Below are 24,015 nucleotides of genomic sequence, written 5' to 3' on the forward strand. Positions count from 1 at the left end.
CCAACCTAAACCTCCCTTGCTACAGTTTAAGCCCATTGCTTCTTGTTCTATCCTCAGAGGCCAAGATGAACAAGTTTTCTCTCTCCTCCTTATGACACCCTTTTAGATATCTGAAAACTGCTATCATGTCCCCCCTCAATCTTCTCTTTTCTAAACTAAACAAACCCAATTCCTTCAGCCTTCCTTCATAGGTCATGTTCTCTAGACCTTTAATCATTCTCGTTGCTCTTCTCTGGACCCTCTCCAGTTTTTCCACATCTTTCTTGAAATGCGGTGCCCAGAACTGGACACAATACTCCAATTGAGGCCTAACCAGCGCAGAGTAGAGCGGAAGAATGACTTCTCGTGTCTTGCTCACAACACATCTGTTAATACATCCCAGTATCATGTTTGCTTTCTTTGCAACAGTATCACACTGCTGACTCATATTTAACTTGTGGTCCACTATAACCCCTAAATCCCTTTCTGCTGTACTCCTTCCCAGACCATCGCTTCCCATTCTGTATGTGTGAAACTGATTGTTCCTTCCTAAGTGGAGCACTTTGCATTTGTCTTTATTAAACTTCATCCTATTTATCTCAGACCATTTCTCCAATTTGTCCAGGTCATTTTGAATTAAGATCCTATCCTTCAGATTAGTCGCAATCCCTCCCAGCTTGGTATCATCTGCAAACTTAATAAGCGTACTTTCTATACCAATATCTAAATCGTTGATGAAGATATTGAACAGAGCCGGTCCCAAAACAGACCCTTGCGGAACCCCACTTTCCAGCAGGATTGTGAACCATTAATAACTACTCTCTGAGTACGGTTATCCAGTTAGTTATGCACCCACCTTATAGTAGCCCCATCTAAGTTGTATTTACCTAGTTTATTGATAAGAATATAATGCGAGACTGTATCAAACACCTTACTAAAGTCTAGGTATACCACATCCACCGCTTCTCCCTTATCCACAAGACTCGTTATCCTATTAAAGAATGCTATCTGATTGGTTTGACATGATTTGTTCTTTACAAATCCATGCTGGCTGTTCCTTATCACCTTTCCACTTTCCAAGTGTTTACAGATGATTTCCTTAATTACTTGCTCCATTATCTTCCCTGGCATAGAAGTTAAACTAACTGGTCTATAGTTTCCTCGGTTGTTCTTATTTCCCTTTATATAGATGGGCACTATATTTGCCCTTTTCCAGTCCTCTGGAATCTCTCCTGTCTCCCATGATTTTCCAAAGATGTTAGCTAGAGGCTCAGATACTTCCTCTATCAGCTCCTTGAGTATTCTAGGATGCATTTCATCAGGCCCTGGTGACTTGCAGGCATCTAACTTTTCTAGGTGATTTTTAACTTGTTCTTTTTTTATTTTACCTTCTAAAATTACTCCCTTTCCACTAGCATTCACTATGGGTATGTCTACACTACCACCCTAGTTCGAACTAAGGTGGTTAATGTAGGCAACCGGAGTTGCAAATGAAGCCCGGTATTTGAATTTCCCGGGCTTCATTTTCATCTTGCTGGGCGCCTCCATTTTTAAATGTCCGCTAGTTCGGACTCCGTGCCCGCGGCTACACGCAGCACAAACTAGGTAGTTCGTATTAGGCTTCCTTTTCCGAACTACCGATACACCTCGTTCCACGAGCAAGAGGAGACTAGATACAGGTCAGAGAGTGAGTTATAACTCTGAATTAATAAATAGATGGACCTAGGTTAATGTTTGATCTTTTTTAGACATATGGAAAATTTGGTGTAATGTAGCATCATTGTGAAAGCAAAAAGCATCATGCACATTTGGCTGACTTGTTCTAGTGTTAGAGAGAGGCCCATTTTTTCAGAAGTATGAATACAAAACTCATCTGCCATTTGATAGGTCTCTGGGGATTTTATGCAATGGAAAATGATTTTTTAAAAATTTTCTATTGATATTAAGAAATTCAGTATTTGGGGATGTCTCTGTTTAAAACAAGTTCAAATGTATTGAATCAATAGGGTAACAGCTGTTATAAATTAGTGAAAAAGAAACGTCTTGTTCATTCTGTCTCTCATGCATGCCGGCACACACATACACACACCTCCCTCAGTAGAATGATCAGTTAAATCATTTAGTCTACGAGTGATGATTGTGTTCCATCATGTTTCCCTGTCCTTTCTGCTCGGTGTATTATGTAATAAAATGAATACACCCAGAAGAGCAAATTATTTAAAAGAACTGAATCTCTTTTTCATGACAGGAGATGAGTGAGATAAAAGGGGATATTTCTTTCCTCAAGGTTTGCTCTATGCCACTTACAGTTTTCCCACCGATAGACCAATTTTCTGGTAGTTACAGCATGCATATACAGAACCAATGTTTTTTAATCCTTTCTCAGATGGCGAACTAGTGTTCTTTGGTTGCTGATGTTTCATATTATATCATTTTTCACAGAGATGTAGAGAACAAGAATCATATGGTCTGTTGTCATAGTTACTTTGTCTTGAAAGTACAGTAGCTTAATGCTTTTTATTTTTAAGGTTCGTTTTCATCTGCCATGATACAACTTTAGTAAACTATTGGGCTATTTTCAGTTTTGTTTTCTAAATTTTAATGACTGTTGAGATTGTTTGCAACATTAGCCCCCCATTCTGCAATGATATCCACAGAGGCAAAGCCTGCGTGAAGCACTGTGGCCTTATCGTGTAGGCTGAGGAGTAGGAACTTGACTGCTTGGATGTTATTGCAAGACTGGAAACTTAATGCATAAATACAGATGTCCCCCCCCCCCCCATTTTAGATGCCTTACTGGTAATTAGACTGACTCCTCATGTTCAAGGACTCGTAGGGTGAAATCCTGTCAGTTTTCCTCAAGTACTGGTCCCTATGACTAGTCAGAGTAGGAGTGCAGGATGGGAAATTCTTCAATAGGGGTGTCCATTGGCCGGTCAGCTTTTCATGCTCTCAACAAAGTGTTAAGGGATGTCAAAGTGTTAAGGGACCTGCTGCCTCTACTAGGAGCCCTTCTGTGTTCATAGCCTTCTAGTTATCTCGAATATCTAACTAGTAAAATTGTGTAGAGTTTATTATTTTTAATATCTTAATATTTATATGGTGAGTAATCTTAGTCACAGTTAGCTACGTGGAGTTCTTCCCCATATGTCCAAGGTCTCGGGTTTTAAGCCTAGTTGCAGGTCTTACCAGTAAGCAACCTGTATGAGAACTATTACACCTGTATCAGAACTATTTCCCATCAGTGTGTGAGCTCTGACATTTTTTCCCCTTGCACCAGGCAATCTCAGAAGTTCAGACTCTGTATGCATTCTGTGAGATTTTGATAAAATCCAGGAGCCTTCTGCTCTTCACCTTGTTGACTGGAGCCTAGCAGGCTCAGGGACTCTGCAAAGTTGAAGCACGAAGAAGATATGCAGAAATACCCTCATAAGGTGAAGAAACTGGCTCCTAAAGCCTCAAAGAAGAGAGCTGCTTCCTTTCTTCCCTCAGGGCTGGCTGAGACTCTGTGCCATAGAGAGGTGCTCTTGTTCACAGGGAGCACAAGCCAGCTCTGCAGTATTGGTAGCTTCCAATGCTCCATAACCATCCTCAAAGGGGTAAAAGGAAAGTGAAAAAGTGCTCACCACTGCCCAGGCACTGCTACACTGCATGCCTAAGTTTGCACTGATAGATAATATACCAATGACTTCTAATTCTTCTCTGGTCAGACCTCAATATGGTCTTCTTAAGGATCACCAGGACCCTATTTTCTAGAGCAAAGCCACTCAACATGTGGCCCATGGCCCACATGCGGCCCGCAGCCAGTTTGTTTAAGCAATGGGCTTAAACTGCAGCAAGGGAGGTTTAGGTTGGACATTAGGAAAAAGTTCCTAACTGTCAGGGTGGTTAAACACTGGAATAAATTGCCCAGGGAGGTGTGGAATCTCCATCTCTGGAGACATTTAAGTGTAGGTTAGATAAATGTCTATCAGGGGTGGTCTAGACAGTATTTGGTCCTGCAATGAGGGCAGGGGACTGGACTCGATGACCTCTCGAGGTCCTTCCAGTTCTATATTTTATGTTTCTATGAACCCCCCTTCCCCAACTTAATGCCTGGGTCTCTCCAGCGCCGCCATGCTTCTCCCTCCAGGCCCTGGGGCGCGTGCGGAGAGTGGCCGGCTGTGAGCAGTCTGGACATGCAGCTCAGAACTAGCAAGAGTCACATTTCTTGGAGCAAAGAGCCTCATGTGACTCAGCCACCCCTGTCTTACACTATTTTCTCTCCTTGAAGCCATTAGTCCTATCTGTCAGTTTACTGCAACTATATTTAGCAGCCATTAATGCCTTTCATGTCCCCCAATAGTGAAGAACTGCTTTTTTTATTCTACCCCATGACAGTAACAATTTTAAAAGGTATTATCAGAACACTCCTGCCAGTATTAAAGCATATGCCACTTGGGATAGGAATCTGATGCTGTTGACCTTGCCATTTGAACTCTCAGTTTTCTGCTGCCTCTTGCATTTATTTATGAAGGTGGCTTTCCTAATGGTGATCATTTTAGTCATGAGAGCGCATTGGTTTGGAGTCTTTATGGCAACCTCACCTTACATGATTTGTCAAAGAGACAAAGTATCTCTGTGGTTGCATTCCAGGTTTATCCCCAAAGTTCCTTTTGACTTTTACTTGAACCAGACAGTGCTCCTGTGTTTTAACCAAAACTTCTCAATGTGAGGGAGGACAGAAAGCTCTACTCCCTAGTTGTATGCAGTGCTCAGAACTTTTGTCTGTAAGGATACAGTCATTTAGATCTCCAAGGTTATTTGTCGCCTTTGCTGAGAAATCAAAAAGAGAGGCAGTATCTTTTCAGGGACACTAATATGGGTCTCCAACTACAACCTCTGCTATCAGCATGCGGAAGCTCCTCCTTCTCTGTATGTTATGGCTTATTTTACCAGAACTCATGCTGCCCTGGTTGGCCTTCTTACAGGGAATCCCAGTGTCAGGAGATCTGTTGGGTGGAGGGGGGGACTTGGGGCTCCATTCATACACTCACCAATTGAAGTGTCAAAAGGTTCCTTACCTTATACTAATGGGAGCTCTTCAAAATATGTAGTTTATGACTCACCCTCTTTCCCTCTGCTTGCGCCCTCACATGATTGGTGGTAGAGTAGAAACTGGAGAGGCAGTCAACCCATGTTCTTATACCATTGGATGAGAGCAAGAGGAGGCACAGGGCACAAACGTACCAGACTACTTACTATTGATAGAGTGTCCAGTCCAGAGTGCGTAGATTGCACATTTACCCACAGGCTATGTCTACACTGTAGGCTTCTTGCTCAAGAAGCCTTTTGCACAAGAGTTTTTGCACAAAAACACGTCCACACCTTTGTGCAAGAGAGCATCCACACTGTATGGACACTCTTGTGCAAAAAAGCTCTGATGGCCATCCTGTGTTTTTTCCCATAGGGGTTTCTTGTGCAAGAAATGCTTGCGGAGCATGCATATTTGCCTTTTTGCGCAAGAACTCTTGCTCAAAATGGAGTTATGCCTCGTAAAAGGAAATTTACCTAAGTCGGAAAAAGCTCTGTGTTCTGTCGTTTTACTTCCAATTTACTTGCATATGAGATGTGGACACTCTGCAGGTTTTTGCGTAAAAACAGCTGTTTTTGTGCAAAAGCCTTGCAGTATAGACATAGCCACAGTGAATAGGGACCATTATCTCAAAGGCCTCCAGTTACTATAGCTATTCAGGGGCTAAGTCATGCCTGTAGGTGTGTGATCCAGGAAGCATCCTACTGGCACACTATAGGATACTACAGGTTAGCTCATTAGACACTTAGGCTTTTAGTGGATCTTTCCTACTAGCCTGACACAAAATGTGTACTTTCAATTAGCACGCTCTGCAAACCACAGATGGCACACAAGCGATGGGTCTGGGCCTGTCTCTTAGCTAGCAAGCCACACCCCGGTAGTTCTGGGAAACATAGTCCAGCTCAGAGTTCAGGTCCCCCAAATCTAGTGTTTTCCCAAGCACTATTGTTGCTTACATCATAGTAATTTATAGAATGTGTCAGTGGCTTTACGGACTTTGAAGGATAAACACTGTGACCCCGAAAGGATAGCATTTGGAAGGTACAGCTCTAGGTAGGGAACTTGTCTGCTGCTTGTGTAAAGGGTGGAAAGAGAAGTCCCTGTGCTTTCGCTTGCTTCTGCTACCATTGCCAAGAACATGAGGGCCAAAAATGAACACATTAATCTAACACAGTGTGTCTCAGGCAGGCCCCCAACTCTGTACTCAACTTTGAAGAGAGTCCTGGTTGTAGAAGCAAATCAGTCTCTTTGCCCATTTCGTCAACTGCCTCGTTTCTGAGGCTCTAACCCCAGTTATTAGGTGTTAGTTTTGTTGTTTATTTTTGTTGGGTGGACTAAAAAGTCCTCTGAGATCACAAGCTCATTTTACACGGGCAACTGTGGAAAACATAGTAAGTGCCTTGATAAATTTCATAGCTTTTGTACTTGATACATTCATTATCTTCCACCCTGGCATGAATGGCATTTCAGGCATCAGCACAGCCGTGGGCACAATCAGCTTGTAATCTAAATTATAAACAATATCCAGACAATAAAATGGATGGAGAAAGTAGGATGTGCTATACAGTGGATTAAATTAGGTGCCCTTGCTATGTTTTCTAGGGTTTTCATTTGTTACAGAGAAAACATTTTATAAAATTTCCACACAACAGTACTGCTTGTGAATGCAAGAAGGAATGAAGAAGGGTAGGTGTAGAACAGATGGAACTTATGAGAGGAGTTTAGCCTGATTTAAGGAAGGAAAAGAAGGATGGAATGGCAGCAAGTGGGAAGAAGATGGTAGCAGCAAGCACAAAAACAGGGAACAAAGCAGGGGGTGGGGAAATGGGTGAGATAGGAACAGGCAAGGGGTGGGTATTGTCTACTTACTATACTTTTAGTGATGTACAGTAGGGCTGAATTAAACTGCAAATGTTAAATTTAGACTGAAAGGTTAAATATGGCAAATGCAGGTTGTATGAGTAGGTGGTGAGACTTACAGTGAGACTACATTTTATTCATATTTGAACCAGGATCTCAGGGTATATCTATACTGCTTGGCTATTTTGAAATACCAGAGGAATCCTGAAATAGCTACCCTGCATCTACACTAGCTGCCCGTTATTGCACGAGGATTAAGGGATGGCTTGAAATAGCATGTTCTTTTGAAATTTGGCATGTCTATACTGTGTAGACATGCCAAATTTCAAAATAAACTATTTTGAAATATTTTAAATAATATACGCAATTTGCATATTTTATTTCGAGTTTAGGGTGTTGCGTAGAATCACCCTTAGAGGTGAAACACTTCCACTACCATTACCAGTCACCTAAAATGTACTTGAAAATAAACGATGAGGGTTTTTTAAAAAGTCAATAACATCCTCATTATTCAACCTGTTACTTAAAGTAGTTTAATTTCTTTCTTATCTGTTTTGACAGCTGAATCTTATCTTCCTGGTGATCACATTGTGCAAAATGGTGAAGCATTCAAACACTCTGAAACCAGACTCTAGCAGGTTGGAAAACATTAAGTAAGTGCTTTGTGTTCAAGTATGAGAACTATGATTATTTTCTGATTACTGAACTGATTGAAAGCTACTCTCCATTAGGAACACATGGCTCTGTCTCCCAGCAACTACAAATGTCAGTTAGAAGCACTACCAATGCTGCTTTTGTTACGTTGTTACCATAATGCCACAGACATTGGTCAAAATTAGGTAATTTCAGTCTGGAATTAGTGCCAAGAAATTATTTCAGTATCTCCATTGAAATTCCATAAGAAAGTGGTCATTTCATTTGCATTTAAAATTTAGTTCAAAATGAAGTTCCTGTTTGCATGGCTAATATGATTATGTTAAGTTTGTTTTGTTAAGTGGCTTTTTTTGTTTTAGGGATTGAGAGCAGTTTTCATTTGTAATCCAGTCCTCCCAAGAGAAATGACTCCATTACTATTATTAACTTGAAGATTATCTGCTGTTTTCATGCTAATTGAACAAATGTTTACTTTATATTGGTGCTGTATTTCAGTATCCCTTTTGGAGATTAACGCAAGTGTTACGTAATTAAGAATCTTACAGCTGTTGCTTCTTTTGATAGTCTCTTAATGAATTCTATTTAGGCTACATCTACACTACTGTGGGGATCAACACTTTGAGATCAATCCATCAGCACTCAATTTAGCAGGTCTAGTAAAGATCCGCCTGTTATTTTACCCCAGAGGAAAAAAAGAAAGGGAAGTCAATGGGAGAGTTTCTCCCATAGAACTTCCCTCCTCCTCCTGCAGTGTAGATCCTGCAGTAATTCAGCCCGAGGTACCTCAGTTGCATACCTTAAGTTGATTTTCTGCTGTAATGTAGATGTAGCTCTAGGGTTTTTTGGGGGTTTTTTTGTTTTTTTTCCAAACTGAACGCTGTTGCTATGGGATGGTGTAACTTAGAACATTAAGGGTTGGTTGTGAAAAGGTCCTCCAGATTTGTTTTGAAAACTGAAAATAGCCAAGACAGGTTTAAATTAAGGTTATCATTGGAAACCAGATGCTATAGATAGGTCAGAATCAGCTTCATTGCATGTTGCATGATGAGAGAGAGCGCTAATCTTTAGCATCTCTCTCTTTTCTTCCTTTTCCTCTTTCTGTCTTCTCATCCACACCAGTAATTACCGTGTTTGTGATGGCTACTATAATACGGACTTACCTGGGTAAGATAGAAGCCTACATTAACAAATTCCTAGCATGATATTTTTAATTTTACAAACTCCGTCAATATTGTGGATCACCCTTAATTTTAATTAACTAGTTTGGAAATAGCTAATTTGTTAAAGTAATTTTAACTATTATATGCCTTTATGATTTTAAATTGCTTGCCTCTGCATTTTGAATTTCCTAATTTTTACTAATTTTTATATAAAATACAAAAATGCTTTCATATTAATTTCTGTTACAATTCTGTCTAATAATTTTGTTTCTCTTTTCTGCTTATAATGCTTTCTAGCTATGAAGATAATAAACCATTTATCAAGTAAGATCATTAGTTAGATGTGGAATGCACTGACTAAAATCCCTTTCCCCTTCATTCTGTACTGTTCTCTACAATTCTTTTTTCTTAAACTAGTCATGTTGGAATCTCTTTCAAAGACTTTATTTTGTGGATGTATCCATATTTTTGTCACATTTCAGCAAGGTGCTTTCATGTGGAAGTTAGATCATTTAGCCCTAGTTTAGCTGAGTTTAAAAGAATGTTGAAGCTTTAGGTTCTAAGTTTTTACTCTACTGTTTAACTTCTGTGTATTTGTTACTTTATTTGGCAACATATAGAAGCACCATTGTTCAAAAAATAGGGCTCAGTTAGTGGCTAAGCTAGATTTATCAATCGTCTTCATAAAATACAAATAAAGCAATGAATGGGGCTTATGCTACACCTTTGCATTTTAAAATAGTTTTGACATCTTGTGCAGTTCTTGAATAAGAAAAAGGTCATATCCACTGTTGCTGTTTTCACTGGAGACTGAAAGTACCAAATGGAATTGTTCTTTCTTTAATAGATGAAAGGTTAAAGCCAAGGTTTTTTTGCATTTGAATGTGAACCTAGTAAAAGTCAACTGCAGCAACTGAAATGTTAATATTGGAGTTGGCACTGTGAATTTTTATCAGCGGTGTTACTAAAATTAATTTTCTTTTACAGGTCCTGGGTCTTGGGTGCATTTGCTCTCCTATGTCTTCTTGGCCTAACATGGTCATTTGGCCTGCTGTTTATCAATGAGGAGACTGTTGTGATGACATATCTCTTCACAGTGTTTAATGCTTTCCAGGGAATGTTTATTTTCATCTTTCATTGTGCCCTTCAAAAGAAAGTAAGTTACTGAAAACAAACACACATGGTTTATACCTCTTCAGTAGCCTGATATTTTTAGAAAAGAATGGAGCATTTTAGCAATGAAAAAAATGGGAAAGATCAATGACGGGACTGGGAGACAGAAACCATTGTTTTTTATTGCAGCAGGTGCCTTGTTGTATGTCCTTAGGCAAGTCATTTAACTATTCCGTGATTCAGACAATTGTACAATGAGTATAATATTACACTGCAGAGGTCTTGCAAGGGTTAGTTATTGTTTCTTAAAGTGGTCTGAGAATCTCGGATGAAAATTCCTATAGGTGTGTCTACCTGTACTGGTATGTATAAGTTTTATATTTATAAATATTTTATGATTACAGCCTTGGAGACTAATGGCCTTTATTCACAAAACAGTTAAAACAAAAAACAATAGTAGTTCAACATTCCAGTCATTTATAATACTGCAGTGTCACTACCCTGCAAAAAAGGTGATGTTGCAATGCAGGCAGACATAGCCATGCTACCTTAGTCCAGGTCTACACTACAGGAGAAGATCAAATTAAGGTATGCAATTCTAGCTATGTTTATGTCACAGTAGATGACGTACCTTAATTCAAGTTTTGATACTGTCCCGCCAGCGGGAGGTTGATGGGAGCAAAGGCTCCTGTCGGCGTTCCTTACTCCTTGTGAGGAGCAGGGGGTATGTCTACACTACCCCGCTAGTTCGAACTAGCGGGGGTAATGTAGTCATCCGCAGTTGTAAATGAAGCCCGGGATTTGAATTTCCCGGGCTTCATTTGCATGAAGCCAGCCGGCGCCATTTTTAAATGCCGGCTAGTTCGGACCCCGTGCCGCGTGGCTACACGCGGGACGGACTAGCTAGTTCGGATTAGGCTTCTAATCCGAACTAGCTGTACACCTCGTTCCATGAGGCATACAGATAGTTCGGATTAGAAGCCTAATCCGAACTAGCTAGTCCGTGCCGCGTGTAGCCGCGCGGCACGGGGTCCGAACTAGCCGGCATTTAAAAATGGCGCCGGCTGGCTTCATGCAAATGAAGCCCGGGAAATTCAAATCCCGGGCTTCATTTGCAACTGCGGATGACTACATTACCCCCGCTAGTTTGAACTAGCGGGGTAGTGTAGACATAGCCCGGAATACTAGGGCTGACGGGGGCACCCTCTGAGTTCATTTTAGCGGGTCTTAATTAAACCCTCTAAATGGAACTCTGGAAGATTGCGACAGTGTCGATCTTCCATGTAGTGAAGACAAGCCCTTAGTCTAGCTAGTGTGGGAAACAGTGGCAACAAAGACACAGTGTCACAGACCCTGGTATATGCCAGCAAACTGAGTACATAGCCAGAGTTCCAGCAGTCCTGGACTGAGCAAGCTAGTCCTTTGAGTCCTGTGCCATCACTTCCTCACTTTCAATGTTAGCCATGCCAACTAAATTAAAGCCTGTGTGGGTATGTCTACCGATGCTTCAGTCGCAGTGTTGTTTTCAATTTAGATGTATCTTAATCTGAAGGTGGCCACTTCTGGGGTTGAGGGAATAGTGCACCCTCTATATCAGTGAAACATGCTTGCCTTCTCTCTTGAGAACTGCTATGTAATAAATTCATATGATGGGTGAGGGTTGCAGTGTAGATAACTGTTCATTTCAGAATCAGCTGAGATCCCAACATTAATGCTGAACACCAAAAGATATTACAAAAACTTTACCATTAACGGTAGGTAGTATATGAGGTGGGAGTTTTCCGAAGTTGACAATTTTAGTAATTAAAAACAGCCTCAGCCCCAAAGATTGCAGAGTGGGTTCATTTGTAAATTTATGTAAACTACTGGCCCCTCGGCAAGTCAGCCTACAGGTTTAAAGCTGAATATCCTTTTAACAATATCTTAGGTGCCCTTTGTGTTTGGGTGGTAAGGTGTTAGTGTATATTTATTATTTTAGCAAAAAAATGGCAACTGTACCAAAGAGCTTACAGTCTGCATCAGAGTCATGTAGCACACGAAGGCATAAAGGAAGTGTTAATAAGGGGAGGAGAGAGGAGTGAGAAAAATGAAAAAATATAGTCATTATCTTCTCTTAAATGTAACCATTTTGAATTAATTTTAGCAAATTTGCACTAGATATTTAGCCACTAGATATTTTAACCAATTTACATTTTGGAACTTGTGATCATTAGCTCCTGTTATACGTACCTCACAGGGGACTTAATTAACTCAATGCTTGTAAAGTGGTTAGAGATCCTTGCATGAAAAGGGTTCTGTGTAAGTGCAAAGTATCATTCTTGTGATTTAAATTGTGCGTGCTCACCACTTAACTTTGTGTGTTTCTTAATTTGATGTATACATTTTCTTTCATGTGAACTGTAGCAACATATTTTAGGAAGGAAGCCAGAATAATGAAAGAGAGATTTTTTTAATTTTGGCACCAGCACTCCTTACACATTCAGAAAGAGAAAACAATAATGAGATTGAATATATAAAAATGGGAAAATGTAAACGAGGAAAGATGCAAATAATTTCTAGATTAGGTTATATTAAAATATTGCTTTTTACCATTTGTAAAGGATTTGAAAATCAAAGACACATAGCTGTTCTATTTCTCACTGTCATGCATTTTTCCTGTATTAAGTGGAGTCAAGCAATGTTAAAGTATCAGTCAAGTATGAAAAACCTTAACCTGGATCAAGAAGATTTATACCTGAAAGAATGCTAAGGCTGCATTTAAGGTTTAAAAGTTTCAATGCCTTTCACTGGATATCATCATCCTGTCCCTCTCTGCATAGCTAATGTAGTCTTTTTATTCTGTTATTACCAGTTGGTCACTAAATTGAACAGAGATACAGAATTGTGGAAGAGAAAACTATTATGTTTCCAGTCCTGACAAGATGATAGTGCTGTTACTGCCATCAGTTTCGAACAGGCTATAATTTAGAAATAATGACAGTGGAATGTGCAGTACTGACAGATAATGTACATTCACAGCAATATAGGCATTAGGCAAAACCGGCCCTGGAGGATGGTATTTGGGTAAAATACAGCTTTGATTGCTATTGTCCACGTTATATAGTGTTTCAGAGCATTTAATATCCACTAACATTCAGAAATACATTTTCCTTAGGTGTTATGTCATTTAACGATACAGAACTTTACATTTTCATGAACTTACCCCGTTCCAATTATCTATGATTATATTTTCATATGTAGGTGTAGATGGGTTCATTTAAAAATACATATGGTATAACTTTCCTTTACAAAATATGTCAGTTGGTATCTTAACATAAAATTCAAGCTTTGAGTGAAAAACTGATTTTTTTTTAAGTTTAGTAGTCAAATTTGCATCCTGCTTATGCTTTTGTAAAAATATCATGGTAAAAGTATGTCCTTTATGAATAAAGACCTGGGGTTTTGAAAGCAAAGCCCTTTGTGCAAAAATCTTATTAATGTATAATGGGGTTTCAGTATTCTTTATGAGAATTTTTCCTTTTTGCAAACAGTAATCACAGGCCAGGTAAACTTTTGAAAATGTCTAAGTGACTGATGAGTCCAAGTCCCATTTTCAAAAGAAGCTTGGGGAAATTATTAGCATTCAGACCTGTAGAAATCCTGGTGGATAATATTTTCAGAAGCGTGTCCTTTACTGATCAATGCAGTGCTGCCAGAATACGTGCATGCTATAATAATTACTTAGAACAGTGTCAGTGAACACACCTGAGGGAAAGAACTGTTCTGTAAAATAGTCCTGATGACATTAATATGAATAAACATCAATGCACTTAATTACAAAGCTTCACCATTAAGACATTCATTTAGAATCAGAAGGCAACTAATCATAGGCCTAATTCTGATCTCATTACTTAGCTTTAATCTTTATTCAGACAAAAGTCTCCTTTAAAACAACTGAAGTTTCAGAGTTCAAATTTCTGGAGTCAGCAAACATACATAGCAACAAAGATTCTTGTGTCTTGACAATAGTTCTTTTGAGTTACCTGAGGGTCTGGATTCTACGGTCTAGAACTTGGCTGTATTATTATGGCAGAGCCTTCGTTAGTGTGCTTTGCATTCTGCACAGATTGGGGCAATGTTATTTGTAAATTTAATACACAAAAGAAGCAGTTGTATCTATATTAATAAGTAGTTATGTTGGCTTGTGTATCGTAAAGTTTTTATGAAAATTTGCCCGTGGGCCTTATAATGCAAGATCCATTCTCCCTAAGTTGTAGGGTTCCCCTTCCATTTCTGGAAAGAAGTAAATTATATGGGTAACATCCATGAAAGTAAACAATTACTTTGCAATATCCAGGATACAGGTGGGAAACTAGACTCGTTGTTTTTGTACCATAAAAGCTGGAAAGCCTGAGGAAGTAAAAATGCCAACCTAACCACTTTATCAAATAATGTTTTATTTATTCTTCTGCAAAACAGTGATTTTATTAAAAAGAAATTACAGAACAAGCCTAAAACTTGATTTACAGGTGGGTTGATTGCATCAAAACAAGATATTTAAATTTGTGTGTCTTAAATTAAAAAATTTGTTTAAAATTAAATAATAGATGATGGTTGGTCATATCCTTATTTTTATTGTGCATCAGTTTTGTTTTGTTTTTTTAATATCCCTATTTTTCATCTACAGGTACGTAAGGAGTATGGCAAGTGCTTCCGACATTCCTATTGCTGTGGTGGGCTACCAACTGAGAGCCCCCACAGTTCAGTGAAGGCATCAACAACAAGAACTAGTGCTCGCTATTCCTCTGGCACTCAGGTAACAAAGACTTTGACAGCATCTTCTAATTAACCTTATTTACAAAAGCCTACTGAGACATGTTCCATTCACACACACTAACTATCTTCCCGTTATAATGATCTAGGTGGCAAATACATGTTTTTGTATTGTAGAGTTGGTTTCTTTTTAAACATTTCCTTTCAGTTTGTTCTTATGCAAACACCCTATTGGGTTTTTTTTTAATGGAACTGGCAAGGATAATATCATGTTTTATCTAATTAGAATTTAGTAGACTAGACTTTTCATAACAAAGAAACCATAGAATTATTCTGGGCTAGAGAAATTGTTTAGTTTAGAGTGAGAGGCAATGTAGATGCTTCACAAGATGACAGATGAAAATGGTAAAATCTGTTTGTGAGCTAAAATACAATGTTTATGTCTCACTGCTTTACATTAACAGAGTCGTATAAGAAGGATGTGGAACGACACTGTGAGAAAACAATCTGAATCTTCCTTTATCTCAGGTGACATCAACAGCACTTCAACACTTAATCAAGGTCAGTCACTGGGAACATTTCAATTTTAGATTACTTAGATTTAATAGTATTTGACAGATAAGAGTTGAAAAGAATTTGTGTTAGGGGAAAAAAAAACCTCTTGAACAAATGTTCTCTAAAATTATAGTCTTCCATGAGCACATTTTAAAATTTTGTTCATTCAACTTGCCCATTCACTATAGAATTTGACTTTCTCTATTCATGGGAAATGTATTTTAATAAGTTTCATCAATAATTTAGCTTAAAAGCAAGATCATAATTTTAAAACTTTACAACCTTTATAGGTTAAATCTGAAATAGACATAAAAGAGCAGTAACATTTTTAATGCATATTTGAGACTGATTTTTAGACTCAGAAATGTTCCCAGTGAAATCAAATTGACACCATTTCTATGCAAAAGACATCTGTAAAGATTTTTTCAATAAAGTTTGTATCTTTTCTCTGACAGCATTGTATCATATTGCCAAAACACACAGACAATACAGATTTTCAGGTTTTTGATGGGCACAACTTCATTAATTGTTTAACTCAAACTGAAGAGTATCCATCATCTCGATTCCATATAGTTGTATGTAACATTAGTGAAGGCCCCATGCCAATGCCCAACCCAAAAGGAGGAAAGTTCTGGTCATCGTCATCACCACCACTCTCTTCTCCCCATACCAAACTTTCTGCCAAGGAGGTTGCACTCCTAATAGAGGTCGGGCTGTTTTCTATTAAAACTGAATCCAATGGCCTGTCACTATACCGGTTCCCCTTTATCTATGCCCTGCGTTACCTTTTCTCAATACTGCCTCCACGTTGTGAGAAAAGGGTATATGAACCTGACTTCATTGCAACAGATTCCTGCTAAATTGGGAAAATTAAAAAAGACAGTGTCAAAACTACTATTAGTGCTACCAAATTTAGCAAACCATTATAGATGCTGTGCCATTCCAGTGAAAAGGCTGAAGAACCGTAACCAGTAAACCCCATTACTTTCAAACCACAAACTAAGTATTAGTCCTAACTACTGACCCTTGCAAATGAGGAAGACAAAAACCAAACTATTACCAACTCACTAGGATGTTGCGCACGGTAAAATTATTTCCTGACCCCAAATATAACAGTAGAACATCAGTGAACTTCCACCTACCTGAATTTTTACATCGATTCTAGATTCTGGTGAACTAAAGTTAGCCAGTTGCTGGGTGGCAGAGAAGGATTTTGCTGCTCCTGGGAAGAGGCATTCCCTGCGTAGGACAGCAGAAGCCAGCCTGGGACCTCACTTGTCATTGAAGCCTATCATTTTTTTCTGCCTATGCCTTGGACCTAATTCAAAGGCCAGGGGCAATGTAGAATTAAGATCTAACAACCATACTAAGCTAATTTATTAATTAGCAATGGCTTTGGGTTTTTATTAAATGAAGCTTTAAGATAAAATTGACAGAAAATATTGAAAGGTTGCTCAGTAATTGGGGTTCTTAGATGAACCTCTCCCCATATGTGCTATTTGAATACTACATGAAAGAGAACTGTAGGTAATCTGTAAGATAGTAATTCAAGCTAAAACTAAAAAATAGTGGAGAATATGTAATAATGTGGAAATGAACTGGAATGGGTATTTCTCATTTGTCCAAATAACAACTTTACAAGTTAGGGTACAAAGCAATCTAATTGTTAACTAAATTAAACCACTGTCAAATAAAATTAGCATAATCTGTCAATAGCAGAAATTCCTGGAGTTCAGAATTCTTTTACCTAGAATAAAATATCTTTAGTAGGATAATGTCATTAATATTTAAAATATAATATCTTTGGCTATTGCCTGAATGAGAATCTAATACATTTAAATATAGTATGAAAATGTAGATGGCTTTTTAGCTCTCCTTGGACATGTAATGTATTCAGATAACATTAGTCCTGATGCAGTTGTGCAATTCAATACAACATAAGTTGAATTTTACCTTAATGAGATGTTTAAAGTCATGTTTTCAGTCAGAGTTTTGGCATAATTTTTCTTCATTATTCTGACTAGTTTTCTGACTAATATAAAAACTAGAAGTCACAGAGCCAAATTAACTTTATTAAACATTTAGTTTTTAACAAATTATGCTGAAACTTGTCTAATAAATTACTTGAAATATTATGTGAATGGTGTTGCATTAAAGTTGAACATTAGTAAAATATCTATTCTTTTTATCATAGCATGTTTTATTTTATCTTGATAAGCTGATTGTTAGAGAAAATTTAGATATTTAAAATTTATTTTAAAACCTGGCAGATATTGTTGCAAGCATGAATCTGTCCCAAAGAACATATGAATGGTTTAATTTCTTTAAGCAAAACATTTTGTTTTCTCCTCAGCATGTGTGCTATTGCATATACTAAGATAGGCTTGTTGCAATTTGTCATTCCTTGTCTTTCTTTGAAGAAAGTTATTCCCTTCCCCCTGCTTTTAGAAGGTTAATAACAACCCAGGTGTTTTCATAAGGGATTGTCCAACATCTCTAAATTAATAATAAAGTTAGATTTTTTAGTTCTGGACCACAGTGTTCAAGGTTCTCTTGATTAAGCTGTAACATCTTCAAATAGAACATGGATCCCTATGCATTTAACTGCTATTCTTTAATGTTATTTTTGTATAAATCAGAAAATGTCATTCTCAGCAGGTATTTACTTTGGGGATTTGGACAGCACCTGTGAATTACTGAAATTTAACTAAGTTTTCTCTCTCCTCCTTCAAATTAGTAGTTCAAATACTCAGAAATTTTCAGCCAAATTACTTTTGACAAGTTCTACACAAATCATGATGAATAAATTTTTTTTATAGAAACTGTCAGAATAAAATTAAAGAACTGATGTCTCTTTTTCTGTTTCTTTGCTTTAGGAATGACTGGCAATTACCTACTAACAAACCCTCTTCTTCGACCACATGGCACTAACAACCCTTATAACACATTGCTCGCTGAAACAGTTGTATGTAATGCCCCTTCAGCTCCCGTGTTTAACTCACCAGGTGTGCTTATACTTACTGGAAAAAAAATCTCTTTTCTGTAGTCTGAGTCCTTTGTTTTTGCTAGCTAGATACTCAACTTGCAATATCCTTGTCCTGCATTCTGAATTTCTGTTAAAGAAAATACTTACAGTATTACCAATGCCAAGCTTGTAAAACTGCACTATATTATAGTAATGCCTTTTCCATAATAGTATTTACCAATAATTATCCATGTTTTTAACACAGGTGGCATAAATCTTAATATACTATTACAGGACTGACACCACATGGTCTGAGAGCCCATCTTCAAGATAAATATCACTTAGAGGTATCATGTCTATCCAAGCTTCAGTTGACTCTAAATCTTGCTGCGAAAAACTTGTGTATGGAGCTGATCACTTGCGTGATAATAAAGCAGTGCAAAGCATCTTGACACGTTTGAATACCCTGGTGTAGAAAATTGCATCCAACATCAAACATAGAGCCAAACTATAGTATAGTGCAGCTTTATGTTAGTTTATTTCCTTAGGAGAATCTTGAGCCTATAATTAGAACAGTTTAGTTCTCTGGGACATAAGGGTGTCACTACTAACCTAACTTTTGTTATGGTAGTATCCAGTTACTTTTCTTAACAGCAGAGCAATGCATAAATTAATATATATTTAGTAGTTACAGTTTTGACGAGTCAAATTATTATCTCTAGTGTAATTAAATTCAGTGTTAAATCTTGGACTATATGAAGAACAAAACCTTATTCCTGTTTATTTCAAATTTATATTTTAATTGAACTGCAGTTTCTATTTTCATTCTCTTGTTTTCTTACTTTCCTTATGCTTTCCTCTAGCAACCTACAGAGAGACAAGTATGGGAGTAAAACTTAACTTTGCCTATCAAATGTAAATTTTTTCAGCATGGTTTTTAATGGGCACAATTAAAACATTACTAGTGGTCATGAAGTAGACTCAGCGGGCAAGTGGTTCACAATTTGCAACTGAAATGTTTCCACATTCAAACAGCACTTTTGTAGTGCTTTTTGGAAAATAACACAAGGTCTGTAGCAAACCCTATTGGTAAATGAGGATACACAATGCTGAAATAATTTGCTGTTTAAAACCAAAGCAATGTCAAACAAAAATGCTTAATAATTTACTTTCATTTCTACATTCCCACAGTAATCTTGCTACAGGCTATGGAAAGATTTCAAATGAATCAGCTGATCATGGGCAACAAAACTTGCCTCTTCAAATCAGTCAAAGTATATTCTAGAGTGCTTAACTCTGCAGTATATCACAGAACTATCACTTTTGGTTATCAAATATGTTTTGGTATCTGCTTAGCAGAGCACAGAGAACAAAATTATAAAAGTAAATCACTTTCGTTAGGGAAATGAATGCCAGCATGTGGTCCATGTTGCCTCACTCTTATAAATGCCATATGTTCTGTGCAGCTAAGATCTTGAAACATATATGAAGTTACAAAGCTATGAAGTTGTTTAATCAAAGCTTAAAGAGTCCTTTCAAACAACCATCATCACTTTGTCTAATTCGGTACACATGGCAGGTTGGAAAAGCACAATACAAAAATTCCTTGCAAGTTTTTCAAAAGGAGAATTTTCCTCAAAATTAATATTCTGCTACCAAAACAGTCTCATGACAAAAACATACCACTTTCACTTTAAAAAAATCCAGAAGAAACTTGCATTTTCTAGGGTAAGCTGCAGCTTTAAGTGTGGAACAAAGGCAAAACAAGAAAATCTGTAATCTTTTTCAAACAAAAGTTTTTCCCTATACTCCTCCAAGCCTTGCATATAATGCAGCAGCCTCACAGTGATCAGTTTCATTCCAGTAACATCACTTCATTCTTTTCTTTATTTCATATTTGTAGTTAAAGTGACTTTCTAGGAATCCACTAACAAACAATCCAACTTTCCATGGTACAGTCTTTTTAGTTTCTTTCAAAACTCTTGTTTTTTCTTTGCCTGGGAAGCATTGTGATTTTGTAGTTACATGTCGTTGTGTCTATAGAAAATACATTTCTTTAATGCAAAAAAAAAAAAGTCACCATAAAACTTCAATTTTTTTCCTTAAACTTCTTTTCATATCTCCAGCAGACTTACCCAGTCTGTCATTCCTCCAGCAGTTAAAAGATGTCAGCTATAGCTGATTTCCTCCTCCCATTCCACAGTTAATATTTATTCTTTGGTTTAATTTCTGTGACCCATGCTTACAGAAATTCCTAACATTTCTGCATTTGAACTGCATGCCCATGGTGTCTGTGGGCCTAAGTCTTAATTGACTATACTGGTTCATTCAGTGCTGTCACTGTGACTGATGCAGACTGCAGGCGAACTTTGACCTTTAGAAGCCCGAGGCCATTGCTGGCAGACAGAATATTAGTGCAAAAAATTACATTAAGTGGGAAAAAAGCTGTTATTGCTAGTAATCTAATTTGCTGAACCCTTGCTCTGACTAAGTTGCTGAGAAGCTTAGTAATTCTTCATCATGTTACAATAAATCATTTTACTTTCTTTTATATATCAGCTACTCTTAGGCCAGATAGCCTGAGCAGACAGACATGATGTGAGTTGTCAAAGTGAGTCATTCCACCTGCTGTCTATCGTGTTGTTGGATGGTGCTTGTGGGCCCTGATCCCTTTAGTGTGAAAGTTGGCTGTCCTTGTTTAACATAAATTCTTTGTATTGTCCATTTTTTCATTCTTTTCTTTACTTCATCTCCAGAAAAAAAAAGGAACTGTTAGAAACGGTGTTAAAGTAGTTGCTTGCCAGTTATGTGGGTTTATGTTATACATTTACCTTCAGTTTTGTATGTGGCCTAATTCCTTTTTTAATTTAGTGTCGTTTAGGACAAATTCTGTTAATTTTTATTTTTCTAATCATGGTGTTGTACTTTAAAATGTAAATGTTTACAAATGAATTGCTTTGCATTACATATGCAAGGGCATGGAGTGAACAGTTCCTTGTAGAAGAGTCATAAAACTGGTACTGAATTATGAAATCAGAATCCCATAGTTCCCCCTAAATTTTAAATTAAAAATTCCAATTCCCCCCCATGAGAAATCAGTATTATTTTTTAAATACATCTTTCCTTTAAGGTGTGCAACTGTTTACAGTTGGGAATGTTCAGTAACCTAACTTTTCTCAAGTCTTACTTCCAAGTACAACTTTGTCCTGAACTACATTAAAGAGTTTTACGCAAACAGAAGAAAAGTAAAAAAGGGTGCTAGAGAGTAACTCAACCTGTCCCCTTTCTATTACAGGACATTCACTGAACAATGCCAGGGATACAAGTGCCATGGATACTCTACCGCTAAATGGTAATTTCAACAACAGCTACTCATTGCGCAATGGAGATTATAATGACAGTGTGCAAGTTGTAGACTGTGGACTAAGCCTGAATGATACTGCTTTTGAAAAAATGATCATTTCAGAATTAGTGCACAACAACCTGCGAGGCAGCAGCAAGAACCACAACCTGGAGCGCACACTACCAGCCAAAGCTGTGATTGGCGGGAGCAGTAGCGAAGATGATGCAATAGTGGCGGATGCTTCATCTTTGATGCACGGTGACAACCCAGGACTAGAGCTTCACCATAAGGAGCTTGAGGCACCGCTGATTCCCCAACGGACTCACTCGCTTCTGTACCAGCCACAGAAGAAAGTGAAGACTGAAGGAACTGATAGCTACGTCTCACAGCTGACGGCTGAGGCCGAAGACCACTTACAGTCCCCCAACAGAGACTCTCTTTACACAAGCATGCCCAATCTTAGAGACTCTCCGTATCCAGAGAGCAGCCCTGATGTTGAAGAAGACCTCTCTCCCTCCAGGAGGAGTGAGAATGAAGACATTTACTACAAAAGCATGCCAAATCTTGGAGCTGGCCATCAGCTTCAGATGTACTATCAAATCAGCAGGGGCAATAGTGATGGCTATATAATTCCCATTAACAAAGAAGGATGTATCCCAGAAGGAGATGTTAGGGAAGGACAAATGCAACTAGTGACCAGCCTTTAATAGTGTAGCAAACAAATACTAAAGGCCACATACAAGTATTACAAAGACTTTATTGGCCCCATGCAGGCTCCCTCATACCTGCTCAGAGACAATTCTGTTCACCCTGTGGTTCTCCAGTGTAAAGGGGATGACTGGACCTTGCAGTTCTGTGAATTTTTATAAAACAAAAACTTTGTATATACACAGAGTATACTAAAAATGAATTATTTGTTACAAAGAGAAGAGATACCAACAAGGTATTTTAAAATATCGTCTGCTGCTGAGTTTATCAAAATTGTGAAACAAACAAATGAAAACTTTCCAGCCATTTTACTGCAGCAGTTTGTGAACTATATTTGTAAATATGGCTGCACACATATACACACACACACACACACATACACACAAAACACTTTGGTGGGAGGGGGGTTGGCCTGCATTGTATTATATACAAGACGTAGGCTCTAAAAATCTGTCGGACAAATTTACTGTACCCTATTATTCCTGACAAGACTTTCAAAAGCAGGAGAGAGAGATTCTGCATCAGTTTGCAGTTCACTGCAAATCTTTTCCATTAAGGCAAAGATTGAAAACATGTCTAACCACTAGCAATCAAGCCACAGGCCTTATTTCATATATTTCCTCAACTGTACAATGAACTGTTCTCATGAAAGATGGCTAAAGAAATTATATTTTGTTCTATTGCTAGGGTAAAAATACATTTGTGTCCAACTGAAATATAATTATTAAAATAATTTTAAAGAGTTTGAAGAAAATATTGTGAAGAGCTCTTGGTTGCACATATAAGCTGTTTTTCTTACACTTTGTTCATAGTACTGTAGTATGTTAAAAATCCAAGTTCTACCTGTTTTCACTTATTTTTCACTGTAAACTGTGTTCTGCTTTGAGAAGTTAATTTTTATTCTTATGTTTGACTTTTTTTTAATTGCCAAAAAAAAAAACCAACCCATAATTTCCAAGGAGAATTTTCTCTTCAAAGCCAGTTATGCCATGCCTTGCACAAATTTGGTAAAATCTAGCCAACATTGTAAATCAATTCCTGTTCATTCTTTACCCAGGGTAAGATGGGGAGGGCTAATGGGGACACTGGTCACGTCTCTCAAACTTTCTGGTGAACAAAAGGTGCCTGTCCTTTTTAAAATAAAATAAAACAAATATTACTCTTCCATATTCCTTCTGCCTATATTTAGTAATTTATTTTATGATAAAGATCTAATGAAATGTAAATTTTCAGAAAAATTCTGCTTTTTTCATCCCTTTGTGTAAAACTGTTAATGAGCCCATCACTAATAACCAATGTAAAGTTTAACACCTGTTTGAGAGTAAATAAATGTGAATTTTTTTCCAAAATAGGTAAATGTGAATTATGTATAAATTATGTATAATTGGCATGAATCGTCCTTTCACCCAGTTGCATTCTACTTTGAGCTACTCCTTTACCTTTCACTATTTAAATATAAAAGAATACAATAGGAGGACCTGCTTATATGTTTCTGCAGAATAGAGGTTATCATTGCTGCTTGGCATTCTGATCAAAGTCAGAGACCTGAGCTCCATTAGGAAAGTGTACTGTACAACAGATATTTTTAAAAATAGGTTTCTGTTTTACATTATTTTTAATTTCAGTATATACATATATTTGGGTAACTAATTATGTGTTTATAATTACAGATGAAGATAACGTCTTATAATAGAAAAGTGTCATTAAGCAGCGTTTATATAGCAACATACAGTCAAACAGTCACATTGTTCTATTGAGATGGGTTAAAAAATAATCCATATTTTACCAGATGGGAAAATTGAGGCAAACAGCTTACATCTTGACATAGCTATACAGAAAGTCAGTGGTAGAG

The 24,015-nt window shown here is 37.6% G+C and overlaps 1 protein-coding gene across 15 annotated transcripts in view; it reads left to right on the forward strand.

Moving 5' to 3' along the window:
- Window positions 1-23,512, forward strand: part of ADGRL2 (adhesion G protein-coupled receptor L2) — a 538,071-nt gene extending 514,559 nt beyond the window's left edge. For 6 of the 15 annotated variants that reach the window (XM_075936335.2, XM_075936334.2, XM_075936333.2 and 3 more), the window contains 6 exons: window positions 7,475-7,566; window positions 9,715-9,883; window positions 14,507-14,635; window positions 15,057-15,153; window positions 18,024-18,152; window positions 21,408-23,512. In XM_075936335.2, the coding sequence (XP_075792450.1) occupies window positions 7,475-7,566; window positions 9,715-9,883; window positions 14,507-14,635; window positions 15,057-15,153; window positions 18,024-18,152; window positions 21,408-22,162 (1,371 nt within the window). In that variant the 3' untranslated portion in view covers window positions 22,163-23,512. Of the gene's footprint in view, window positions 1-7,474; window positions 7,567-9,714; window positions 9,884-14,506; window positions 14,636-15,056; window positions 15,154-18,023; window positions 18,153-18,377; window positions 18,460-20,671; window positions 20,724-21,407 lie in introns of all 15 variants that reach the window. The other 9 variants (XM_075936345.2, XM_075936346.2, XM_075936340.2 and 6 more) reach the window with 7 other exon arrangements.
- The last annotated feature ends 503 nt before the right edge of the window (window positions 23,513-24,015 follow it).

Source organism: Pelodiscus sinensis, chromosome 9 (genome assembly GCF_052426305.1).
Source record: "Pelodiscus sinensis isolate ZL-2025 chromosome 9, ASM5242630v1, whole genome shotgun sequence".
Lineage (NCBI taxonomy): Eukaryota > Metazoa > Chordata > Testudines > Trionychidae > Pelodiscus > Pelodiscus sinensis.